The 12161-nt window shown below is 34.5% G+C and overlaps 2 protein-coding genes across 4 annotated transcripts; one reads left to right on the top strand and one right to left on the bottom strand.

The window, feature by feature from the left end:
• The first annotated feature begins 775 nt into the window (after positions 1-775).
• Positions 776-7007, top strand: LOC111401096 (protein OPAQUE10-like). Its single transcript, XM_023028651.1, has 8 exons — positions 776-1130; positions 2217-2308; positions 3214-3358; positions 4222-4353; positions 4493-4642; positions 5148-6227; positions 6315-6478; positions 6599-7007. The coding sequence occupies exons 1-8, from the start codon at positions 1032-1034 to the stop codon at positions 6741-6743; spliced, it is 2007 nt and encodes a 668-aa protein (XP_022884419.1). The 5' UTR covers positions 776-1031; the 3' UTR covers positions 6744-7007.
• Positions 7008-7294: 287 nt separating this feature from the next.
• Positions 7295-10567, bottom strand: LOC111401097 (beta-1,3-galactosyltransferase 7-like). Of its 3 annotated transcripts, none has more exons than XM_023028652.1 (11): positions 10251-10567; positions 9946-10042; positions 9704-9753; positions 9322-9557; positions 9177-9240; positions 8945-9017; positions 8546-8666; positions 8329-8416; positions 8092-8217; positions 7770-7879; positions 7295-7665 (listed from the first exon to the last, which is right to left on the bottom strand). In XM_023028652.1, exons 1-11 carry the CDS (start codon positions 10340-10342, stop codon positions 7517-7519), a joined length of 1206 nt encoding a protein of 401 aa, XP_022884420.1. In that variant the 5' UTR covers positions 10343-10567; the 3' UTR covers positions 7295-7516. The 3 variants fall into 3 exon arrangements, with proteins under 3 accessions (XP_022884420.1, XP_022884421.1, XP_022884422.1); XM_023028653.1 differs by having other exon boundaries at positions 9322-9539; positions 10251-10566; XM_023028654.1 differs by having other exon boundaries at positions 9322-9530; positions 10251-10566.
• Positions 10568-12161: the final 1594 nt, after the last annotated feature.

The following is a 12161-nucleotide window of genomic DNA, read 5'->3' as shown; positions in this document are numbered from 1 at the left end:
TCTTTTTTTTAATAACACATTTTCCATCAATACATTATTCAAATTTATATTTTATCCCCCTAAATGGGACTTAAACAAGGGCTAAAAGCCTAAAACTTGTGAATTTATGGTTAAATTTGAATTTTAAAAAATTTAAAAATAAGGACCAAACATGGATTAAATTTAGACGTTAAAGTTTAACTTTTAGCCCTCGTTTGGCTCCCATTATTTGAGTTCATAAGGGGGAATAATGTTTTTTTTTTAAATGAATGGCTGTAAAAGGATGAAAAGTTTTCGATTTGTGTATAATATTATTTTATTAAAGATTATGTGGTTTAAAATAAGAGAGAGAAGAATTTAAATTAAAATCGAAGAATTTTAAAGGGTGTCAAACGGGGGCTTATAGTAATGTAGGCTATTATAGTACTAAAATTTGTAGTCGATAATTGGCTTGTTTGAGCCATATTATTTTCCAAAAGATATATTTTTTCACAGTGATTTAACATCATTTTAATCATACATTTTTCATTAAAATAATATATACATAAATCTAAAACATTTTCTTATTTTTAAACAATATATTTTTCATTGATTTGACATAAATAATGTATTTTTTGGCCTAGAATGTGGGCAATAATCTTAAATAAAATATTGGGCTTTAAGGAAAAAAAAAGTCAAAGAAAAGGTATTAAAAAATAAAAAATTAGAAATAGGCATTGAAAGTGGGGTCCACGAGAAAAGGACTATAAAAGAACAAAAAGGTTTTTCGCCATATTTCCGCCGTTTGCCTCATTTGGCACCAACTTTCCAGAAAGATTAGTGACGAATTTGAAAAAAGTCCAGCAAAATTGCGACCACAGGAAAATAGTGACGAATTTCATACACACAAACGGAAATCCCAGAAGGCTGCCACTCTTCATACCTCATTGCCACTATTACAGTATTATAAATCAAGATTTAATACTGTCACTGTATTTTCATTCTCATTCACTCATTCAAGTGCTACTGTATTCTTGGTTGTTTGGATGGGAGATGCGTTTTAGGCGGGATATATGAAAATGGGCAGGCGGGCAGTGGCCGCTGTAAGCGCCGATTCTTCTCCGTCTTCTGGCGAATCCAGCTTCCGGGAGCTTGATGATGTTTTCTTGCAGGTCCCTTTTGATTTTGTATTTTTGTTTATAATATTCACCGGAGAGGTTGATTGATTGTAGCTTAATATGTCATTTAGAGGTTTTAGAGAAATCATTTGGTTTTATGGCTGGGAGATATATTGTAAAAGCATTTGCTTTAGGATGGCGGAACAGTTGACAGTTTGAATCTAGTGGGGGCACTAGTAGGCAAGTTTCTTTGACTCTGAGTCCATCACGTTCTGTTGATCATAATTGAGCTTAGGAGATGATCTGTTGTATGTTATTTGATGATGCTATAGTTTTAAGTGGTGATGTTGGGAGGAGAATAAATCGAGAATTGGAAAGTTTGAGTAATTTTAGACATCTAATGTATATGTGTGTGTGTGTGTGTGTTAGGCTAACTACTAAGATGAATCGATTAAATTTCCTCGTAGTAGGAATTACAAGGATGGTATAGTTGCAGTAGAAGATTATTCTGTGTAGTTCAATCACAATAACATTTCTAGAGAATGTACTGAATAAAATTCGAGTGAGTTGGACAAAATAAAAAAGAAAGTGCTACATCTAGTTAATTGGAAGAGAGATACCTAGTTAACAACCAAGTTCTGTGGACATTTAGTTGATTGCAAGACCAGTTATGGATTATAGTACTTAGTATTGGTTTGTTAATGGGGCGTAATGTTCACAAGATCATAAAGATGGATGTAGCATAATTAGATTTTGGGATAGTGTGATAGAATAAGAAATGAGTATGCAGGTCAACAAATGGAGGACAGAACAACTTAATAGTCGGGACATGCCTCACATAAACCTAAAGAAGCTAGCAGTCTCAGTAGAATATGTTAGAAGAGGTTGAGGTAATATGGTTGCTAAAAGATTGGATTTGACCTTTAATAGATGTAACATTACATCAAAGGGAGTGGTGAAAAGGATTAATTTAGTTCATCCATAGTTTATTTGGAACAAACTTCACTTCTTGTTATTCGTGTATAGAAACACTTATGAATTCAAGATGTAAGAGTAACATGTAAGCTCCCACAGTTGATTTTTATCTTGATCTGCAATTTTGATTATTAGAATATCATTATTTGTATTCAATTGGTTCAGACTCAAACAAGAATATGGCTTGGAGAAGTTCTTGATACAAGATTGGATGAGGATTTGCATATTTCTGATTTGCTTCAAGATGGAGAGCTACTGTGAGTTCTTGAATTTTATTAACATTTTCTATTTTCATTTGTCAACAATCTAATTACTGCAGGTTTTCCCTTCATTTTTTTCTGAGTATAAATTAATGTTTAATTTATCAGTTTCCATACGAAAATGAAAGGAAAAACTCATTTCAATGAAGAACATGCTTTGCTTCCCTAGAAATTTAATCACCTGGCACGGGAAACAGCTTGCCAGTATTTATTGGTGGTGCACCTGTTTGTGGGTTCCATTATAGTTCTTCAGTCTTTTTTCAAGAATGAAATACCAATATCAGGAAAATGTTATAGTGCCATAATGAAGTATTGGCTCCCAAGATTTTTACTATATTGAATACAAATAAAAATCTTTATATCGTTTTTCTTGCTGAACAGGTGAAGAAATTTTGAAGAAACAAGAAACATGCAGCATTTAATTAACCATCAGTATGTAATAAATATTCTTGATATGGATAATATTAACACTGCAAGAAAATCCAAATACAAGGGATGAATGAGTAATGATAATGCTGTATGTTATAATTTCAACTAATTATTGCAAATTGGGGAAGAATGGATATTTAGTGGTTTGGGAGTTCTTTTCCTTCAGAACTGCCTTGTGAAACAGTTTGAATCTATAAGTGAACATTGTTGAGGCAGTTTTTTGGAAAAATTCTTAGGAACTCATTCATATTTTTAAATCCAGCTAGCTAATTATGTGTGTAATTTTAGCAATGCCATTATTCACAAGTGTAATGAAAATGGTTTGTCTTTTGCGCTGATTGGTGGAGAGAAAAGGAAATCATCTCGAGCTGTACATAGCACATTATAAAGCATGAGAAAATGTTAAGTTGTCAGTTGTTTTACAAGACAATTTTCCATTGTGTTCAATGATTTTGACTTGTCTGATTTTTTAGGTTTGAAGTTTCTAAAGTGGTATGGAATTTGCTGTTGGCAAAATGTGTGGAGTTTAGACATTTCAAACATAAACATGGCCCCTTTGGCTCTAAGAAGATCAGAGGGAGATACAGACCTTACTCCAATGTTGATATATTTCTAAAGGTAACACATCATAACCTTGCCCCCATCTCTGCATAATTTACTTGTAAATATTTTTCAATTGACAATTGCTAATTGGAGCTAAAGCTATTAAAGTATTTATAGTTGCCTTTTGAGTTTTTCAGTATCATTTTAGAGCAATTTATTGAACCATTCATTGTCTTGAACTTCAGGGATTTTGTAATCCTTGGAGAAAAAGATAATACTCATATATTATTTCCACTTCACAGACACATGAGTAACTTGTGGCCGTAGCATCCTTAGGGTTCATCTCTGTACCAAGTATTAAAAAAACTTGTCAACTCAATTATAGATACAGGTGAAATCTCCTATACACATTTCAAGATTTAAAGAAGAAAATCACAGATTCAGACAAGAAGTTCCATAAGAAGAGTTCTTCTTGTATGGTGTCCACTACTGAGTACACATTACAGCATGTTCTTTCTGTTGAACCAAATGCATAACGAAGCATTGAAGAGTGCCATTTTCAGAAGATAGTTCTATGTTGTGAACTTATTAAATCTTGAATCCCTCTCTAATAGGAATGTAACAATGTTATTATTGAACTGCTCTCCTACATCTGTTGTGTGTAACAAGCCAAGTTACGGTCACCTCGTGACAGTCATCAATGATAGGTATGATTGAGAAAGGAATGAGTAAAGAGCATGGGGTTCTGAAGTGAATATAATTTGCACAAACGTCCATATCAAAGTGTTTGAATGTATTTTGTTGAGCTTGTGAAAGGACTTTATTAGTATTTAAAATTACAAGGAGCAGCAGGTAGTCTGTGCCGACAATGATATCCTGTTTAAGCAGAATGTTTAAAAAATGATTGCTAATATTCTTAATTCACCCTTTTTTGGTAGATGTGCAAAATTTTAGGATTGAATGGCATTGATCTCTTTTCACCATCAGATGTTGTTGAGAAACGAGACATTCGAAAAGTTTGCATTTGCATAAGAGCACTCTCAAGGAAAGCCAGTTCTAAGCAACTAAGTGTAAGATGTTTTTATTAATACCAGATCCACTTCCTGGTTATTGTTGCCAGTGTTTTCAGCAGTTTCCTATATTTTTGCAAAATTTGTTTAAAACCTTCTAGGCATGCACAAAAATTCATCAAATATATATTCTTGTTAGGTTCCGGACTTTGATGTGGTTGTTTACACGGTAGACATGCCCACTGATATGGTCGGAGGCATTCGAAGAAGCTTGGAATCATCACAATGCAGCCTTTCAAGTTCATCCAGTTACAGTGTGCATAAAGGTTCCAGAACAGAATTGAAACAGGTTTGCAGATATTTCACTTATCAACTTTGCCCTCGAGAATTAGTTGATAGTTACTGCTATCACCTGTCAGCAACTGGCTACTTCATCTGTTTCACAAAATTTGGCTTGCTTGACTTTGATGATCAGTGTTTTAGTTGAGGCCTTAACTACTTTATTTTCCAATTTTATCCTTGCTCAAGCAGGCCAATGCAATTTGAAGAACAAAGAGGGAAAAAAAAAATAAAAAAAATTATCTTTGCTTATATGATGAGGGTGTTTGGGGAGTTACTTTTATGTAAAAATGCATTTTAGAATAGTAAATTGATGGGAAATGTGTGGTTGAAAAATAAAGAAAAGTTTTTGATTTACGTGTAATATTATTTTAATGAAGAATGTGTGGTTAAAAAGAAGAGAGAGAAAAATGCATTTTGAAAAAAATGGGTACCAAACGGGAGTTATATTTAATTTCGAATCACTAATCTGCTATTGCCCACCTACTGCAATGAAGAAATTTTTTTATGCGCAGTCTGATAGATACGATGATACTCGATCTGAAGGGTCAGATGAGGCAGAAAGCAGATATGTAGAAGAACATGCTTTTTCTTCATCTGCCAACAAGTTTGATGCTACTGCTGAACTACATCCAGAGTTGGAAAGTTCACCTGCAACGTCTCCAGAAGTTGGACAATATGTGGAAAGACTAAATGTACTGCAATCAGATGTCAAATGCCCATGTATTGAGGAATTCGAACATGACCCGCATGAATCAGCACGTTCACTTGAGCCAATAAAACTGCTTTGTTCAGAAAATGTTGAAAATGATCATCTGCTTGATAAAAGGTCGTCTAATTGCACCAAAAATGATCAAGTGAGATGTAGCCACAATAATGGTGCAGTGGATATTTCTGACATCGACTTTACCCTTGAGAATGGTGATTCAATGGTAGGAGATACTTCAAGCATCAATGGAAATGGAAGAAATTATATTTCAGATTACTTGGCATTTTCCGACATGATTGTCCAAACAACTGATGGTAGCAGTCCTCTTTTCTTCAATGGAGAAAACAATCTTTTTGATTTCTTCCTTAATGTTGATTCTCAAGGATCAACCTCCAAAAATAGTACTCAGAATGGACTTCAAAGGAAATTTTCTGATGACGAAGATATTGAAGTATCATCCACCACTAGCATGAGTTCTGTGTTAGGCCGGATGCTTGACTTGGATTTTGAAGACCAGTTTGATGCAGAGGATTCTTCAACTTTGAATGTTTATGTAGACGATTCTTCATCTACATATGTTAACACAGATAATTCTTCATCTACAAACGTTAATGTAGACAGTCCTTCGACTACAAATATTTACACTTCTGAATCAATGGAAATTGAGGCTGACAAGCAGGGTAGAGAGTTGTTTGTATTGTGTGAAACCCAAAAGACAGATAAGTTTGAAAAGCAACCATGCACGTCAGCGAGTAATATCCTAGAACCTGAATTTGTACATAAAAATTTGGATATTTCTACCGTAGTCTTATCTTCATCTCAGCACAAATGCCAACTATCCGGTCATAATGAGACTACTTGTTATGTTTCTGACAATGGAATTCAGGTGATCATCAACAAAATGTCAGTTTTATATCTGAAGGACTATATTTGTCTGCGAGTAACCTGCAATGATTCTCTTTTGCTTATTTAGGATGAAGAACACAACGTGGAGGTTTTGGCAGAAAATACTTCAGATGGAAGAAAGGTTACGAGTCCCAAACTCTCTCCAGTGAAGCATGGTCGAAAGCAACTTCTGAAAACAGTTGTTAAAGGCACGGCCATTGTTGGTGTGTTATTATTCTTGTTTCACGTCAGGTGTGTATTCTTTTGTCTATTCGATATGACTTTATTTGGTTATCATCCCGGACATCTTCTGAGTTTTATCTCCTTTATTATTGTGTCAATATTGTTGACGCACCTTGAATATGACTGCAGAAGCAGAGGGGATGATGCGAAAGAAACTAAGCCGTTTGATCAAACTCAAAAGTTTGGCAGTTCGAAGTTCTCATCAACAAAGCAACGGAAAGAAGGTAGAATGAGTGGAATATATCCAGCAGAAAAGCTAAAGTTTGGAAATTAGAAACAGGTTAAGAGGAAATTTACACATACAGTAAATATCTTGCACTATTCATCGATTGAGCATTTGAACTATCAGCAAAGAAAAACTAGAGGCTGGTCAGTTGTAAAGTTGGAGAACCTGCTCCCTGGTTTTTGTCAAATATTTGCAATCTGGTCGAACAATAATATGTACCCTGGTGAATGATGCTTAACATGCACATTTATATTCGTGTTAGGCCTGAAGGATATCATTTCTAGTTCATGATTATAAATCGTACATTTTACATCCAAGTTCTTTATTTTACTTCCCGTCGTTTTACTGATGAACAGCGATTTTGATGTTGTCTGGAATTGGAGAAGTGGTCTCTTCCATTCGTATCTGTAGACATTCTGAACTATAGTGAAGAGAAGTACTTGCAATTTTTCATCTGATTAAAGCTTACGATTTTGATCAGTTGTCCATCATTCACGTAGTTGACAGCCTACTGAACTTATAATCAGACTTTGTTTTGTAGAAATCACAGTACGTTTCAGATCCTTGAGTTAAATAGCCCAAGGCTGACTAGTCACAGATGAAGAAAGAAATTGTGAACTTGATATGAGAATTCATTATAACAGACCAAAATTCAAAATCTAATGAAAATTTCTGTCTATAGATAGATCTGCAGTGCAATGCATCGAGCTGCTCCTACAATTTCTCCGTGTATTTTGCTAATAGTTATAACGGAAAAAAGAAGACAGATGATAATTCTGTAACGTTTGGATCGACCTCCCTTCTATAGTTAGCCGGTAATGCTAAATAAGAGCATTCCAAAGAGTGGCAGCATCTTCACCACACTTGGCATGAACATCCTTCATTCTTTCCACAGATTTACAAATTCCACTGCAGGTCCAGTCGAATGATGCAACGCAAACATTACCTGCTTGTGCTTTCCATTCACATTCTGCACAGAAACTATGATTCTTAATGGACTCAAGAAGAAAAAAAATTCAAGAATAATGATGTTTATTTAAATAATAAGAGGAAAAGGTAAAGAATACTGCATACGAGGTGGAGTTCCACAGCACATGTTGCGATCATCAATATGCTCAACTTCAAGACCGATAAACCATGCTCCAAGTGATACATCTTCATTAGCAAATTTATGCAGAATAGGCCTAAAAAAAATCACGAGAAAGGTATGTATAAACAACTATCCGTCAGTTAAACCATTATTTGTGACTTTTAAAGTTTTCGTCCAACCCTTAATAAGTCGATTGGGTTGTCTATGCAAGAGACTAAATGCAACCATTACCATATCAAGACATACATTTTGTATTTCATTTAAAGAGAACAAATGGAAAAATTGTTTGGAGAGGAGATGACTTACTGGTTGATGGAGATGTATTTTGCCAGATCCTTTGAGATAGCATAGATCTGCCCAGATGCATGTCGAAAGTATTTATTTCCCTCCTCTCCAAATTTCCAATACTCGGGTTCATGGTATTTAACGTTCCTATCAGGAGACAATACCTTAATATGAAAACATGGCATCTGATATATAAATGTAAATTAGCACAAGTATAATAGGCCATTTCAAACGAGAGTGTTAAGTATGAGAATTTACTTTTGATGAAGAACTGGCCCCGATTTCATACATCCAATATATATTCTAGGCTTCGAGCGGTAACGAGCAAGAGTTGCAGCTAACGTGCCTGCATTGTCATTGATTAATATCTTAAAATTTTGAACCACTAAGGTTTCAAATGAATTTCATCTGAGAATGTTCTAGTTCCCAGCAGTCTATAGATCAAGAAATGGACAGAAAAGGAAAGAAAGTGTACCCAAATTTACATGAACATCATCATCCACCTTGACGTAAAACTCAGCGTCCCATTTTTCAACTGCAGTAGAAAAGAATGCTTTTGTCTTTGCTGATAACTCATGATATCCTTCAATATGTTCCTGCAAAATAATGTATTAACTGTTTGGCTAACCTTAAAAGGAAATCAATTTACTTTTAAGTATATCCAAACATTTTATGCTTTTCTTACCTATAAGTTGTTTAAGTTGACAACAGGATAGCAATTACTTCTAACATAACTAGTTTTCATCTTTGACTGAGAAATTTTTCTTTTACTTCCGAAGTTAGTAATCTTTTAAGCTTACAAAACATACACATCATAGAAATGACCCAGAATCTAGTTTAATCAGAGGATATCGAGGACTCTATTTATACTTACAAGCCTAAGAAAGTCTTTATGCTGAGAGTCCTCCGAGTCAATTGCTCGATCGAGAATGCTGTTGGATGTTGCACTGCATTACTCAAATATAAGTCTGACAGGCAGATTGCTTGATGTATATGTAAGGACAAGCTACTAGACATAAAAATGATAAACTATGTAGTACAAGAGCATGAAAGATAATAACAGTTTATCACTTCGACTAAGTCTAGTGGGCATTATACAAAATTACCTGTGGCCGATCATGAAACGAACAACAATCCCCTTTTCTTCTTCAAGTTGAAGTAAACTTTTACCTAGTCAAGAAAGTAAGAGCAACATTAAACAAAAGATCAGGATAAAAACATGCCTCAAAGAACACAATGAAGTAACACCACCTTGAGGCATCCAGGTTTCTCTAACTGAATCACGCCTCTTCCTGCTACTAAATGCTGTGTTTATACCAATAACCATGAATGTCTTTTTCCTCGTCTCATTACTGCCCGGATGCAAAATTGTACTAAAGTTTTCAAACTTCCCGATTTTGCGAGAATTCTTTGTTGAAGGCAACTCCATACGCAGTTTAGCAATCGAAGAGTCCAATGATCTAACATGCCTCCAAGGAATTACACAACTTAGAAAATTAACAAAACATTAACAAGTTCTTAACAAATACAGGATTTTTTTAAGCAACTAGACGACTTAAAGAAATTCTTTAATTTTCCATTTTTCAACAGTAGTCTTTCTTTTGTTTGAACATTTTTAATGCAGTGTACTAACTCGATTGCTTCATGCGCTTTGCTAAACTCTCCAATCAGTTCCTCCTTATCCTGAAATAGAATCGATAATTCATAATAACTACAAACTAAAACGTGCGTGAAAAATAGATTTGGGATTCACTGCATGGATTTTGTTATTACTCAAAAGATAAATAGAAATTGGCAAACATAAATGAATTAATTAAATCATATAGACCAATAGGCTTTTGATTGAAAACAGAACGTAGTATTAACGAAGAAAACCTTTTCTGTCGCACAGTCACCGGAATTAGCAGCCAAAATTTCTGGTCGTCGTCCTATGGGCATGATCTGATCCTCCGATTCGGGAACAACCCATATTCTATAAACAAGAAAATCCGAAACTTCAATACGAATTCATAAATATAATTATTTTTCGTGAAACACCATTAAAGTTCATAAATACTACAGACAACAGCAGTGAAACCAGACTCAGTGCATGGATTTCAATGCATGAATCATTAATATTGTGAACTACGAGGAAAAAATGAAAGAAAAATCGAAAATTTATAGACAAAAAGAATAAAAACCTGTTGCTTAAAAACGTGCCAAGGGCGAAGCTGAAAATGCATAGAATCACAATCCATTCGGGTGAAACTTTGCCCCTGTTTCTGTTCTTCATCTCTCACTTAGATTTTCTTGATTGTGCTAAAGGGTATAACATTACCCACAAAGTCTTACAACAATTTCTTTGCTGATGTTGATCATTGACGTTGTCTTTGTTACAATGGAAGATTTGACGCGTATGTAGGTTTGATTCGAGAATTGGCTGGTTAGGTTAGTGATACCATGACTTGGCTACTTTTCTCTCTCTTGCTATTTGGACAAAAGATTAGTCATGAAATGTAATGTGATCACATATGTCAACTTCATATTTATCGAACCCGTTGAAACATTGATTGGTTTAAGACACTGAATCGATCGTAATTTTTAAGAGGTGAGAATTATATATTTGACTGAAATAATGGGACTGTGCGTTGAGCAAAAATGAGATTATATTGAATCTATATGGCCCTTCTAACAATTTCCATAAATGCTTGTTTTTAGAAGTATTTTAAAAAACGTAAATAGCAGCGAGGCGTGGAGACCAAGTTTCGAGTTAAGCAAGTTAGGTGAACATAGGCAAAGTCTAACCGTAAAAAACATAGAAAGATATCGAGTTAGGCAAGTCTAACCGTAAAAAACATAGAAAGATATTTTCTTATCATAATATTATTTTAAATTTTAAATCAAACTAAAATCAATTAGTAATTAATGGAAAAAAGCGCAAGGAAACCTCAAAAAAGCGTAAAAGGACTATGTCTGAAAAAAGTAATATAAAAATTAAAAAAATCGCAAGACGGGACATTTTGCACCCTCTTCGCGCCATATTTTTGGTATTATATGAACCTTGGAGTTAGCTGGTTCTCTCAATTGATTGGACATCTGGAGGTAAAGCACGATTTTGGTACGGACCGCATCGATTCTTCCGAAAGTTCACAATTGTCGCGAGCAAACATATTAATACAAGGAATGTATTTTTTTATGCTACTAATGCTTGTATGAAAAAAAGTCAAAAAACTGTCAATCCTGCACTTGCTATATGTGTATGCCTAGTCCAGCTAGGATACTGATTTAGGTATTCTATATGTAATATGCATAGGGCTCCATGGATATTAACAAAAACTCATGCAATTTTCTTGAATGGTGAGATCATGGACAAACTCTGCATTGATGATCTTCATGGTTTCCCTAAAATTCATTAGGAAGAAAACTTCCCTTTTTTCTTGCTCGCAGAAGCAAGAATGAGAAGATAAAGGGCATATGGTTCAAATTCAATGAGTTTTCAGCACTGAAAATATTAAGAAATAAGCAAGTGAAGATTTACATGTATTTCTGTGTAATAAACGAGAAATCGAAGAGTAAATGGCGTGGGAAATCTGGACCAAAATTTAGATTTTCCTCCTCTATAAGTATAATTAAGGCAGTTGTCCTGTAGAAGCAAAGTTATTGTGCGCTTTGTCGCCCCTCTCGGGGTCCTGTCTGCACGTCGTAAAGAGAGGTTTATATGGATAAGAATCGCATCCCCAAATCCAATGTCCAGCCCAACTGTGTATAAACTGTGACCGCATCTGGACTTATCTGGATGGCGAACCAAAGGGAAATGTAGCCACTCTTCAGGATTAATTAGGGGAAGCTTGAACACCTGAGTTATAAAAAAAAAAAAAAAATTACAACAATACGAATACAAGAATTTAAGTGTCATACTTCAATACTAGAGAGAATCATGCTAATTTGTAACAATATTATTAAAAACACCCATGAACTTACGTACTAAGAAATGTTAGTAATTTGGTTAACTTACATCAATTACGTAAACAACAATAAATTCCAATCTTTTTAGAACTTCATATATTCATGTATTAAATAATAACTAGTCTTTGACAGTTGAACGAGTTTTG

The sequence above is a fragment of the Olea europaea genome, chromosome 10, assembly GCF_002742605.1.
Source record: "Olea europaea var. sylvestris chromosome 10, O_europaea_v1, whole genome shotgun sequence".
Lineage (NCBI taxonomy): Eukaryota > Viridiplantae > Streptophyta > Magnoliopsida > Lamiales > Oleaceae > Olea > Olea europaea.
The sequence above is the reverse complement of the archived record's forward strand: the minus strand, read 5'-3'. Positions and strand labels throughout refer to the sequence as shown.

Excerpts from the sequence above, each read along its gene's own strand:
- LOC111401096 (XM_023028651.1), top strand. The coding sequence starts at position 1,032 with ATGAAAATGGGCAGGCGGGCAGTGGCCGCTGTAAGCGCCGATTCTTCT. Across the intron at positions 1,131-2,216 it reads TTGATGATGTTTTCTTGCAG|ACTCAAACAAGAATATGGCT; the intron begins GTCCCTTTTGAT and ends CAATTGGTTCAG. Across the intron at positions 2,309-3,213 it reads CTTCAAGATGGAGAGCTACT|GTTTGAAGTTTCTAAAGTGG; the intron begins GTGAGTTCTTGA and ends CTGATTTTTTAG.
- LOC111401097 (XM_023028652.1), bottom strand. The coding sequence starts at position 10,342 with ATGAAGAACAGAAACAGGGGCAAAGTTTCACCCGAATGGATTGTGATT. Across the intron at positions 8,417-8,545 it reads TGATGTTCATGTAAATTTGG|GCACGTTAGCTGCAACTCTT; the intron begins GTACACTTTCTT and ends ATGACAATGCAG. Across the intron at positions 8,218-8,328 it reads GGGCCAGTTCTTCATCAAAA|GAACGTTAAATACCATGAAC; the intron begins GTAAATTCTCAT and ends GTCTCCTGATAG.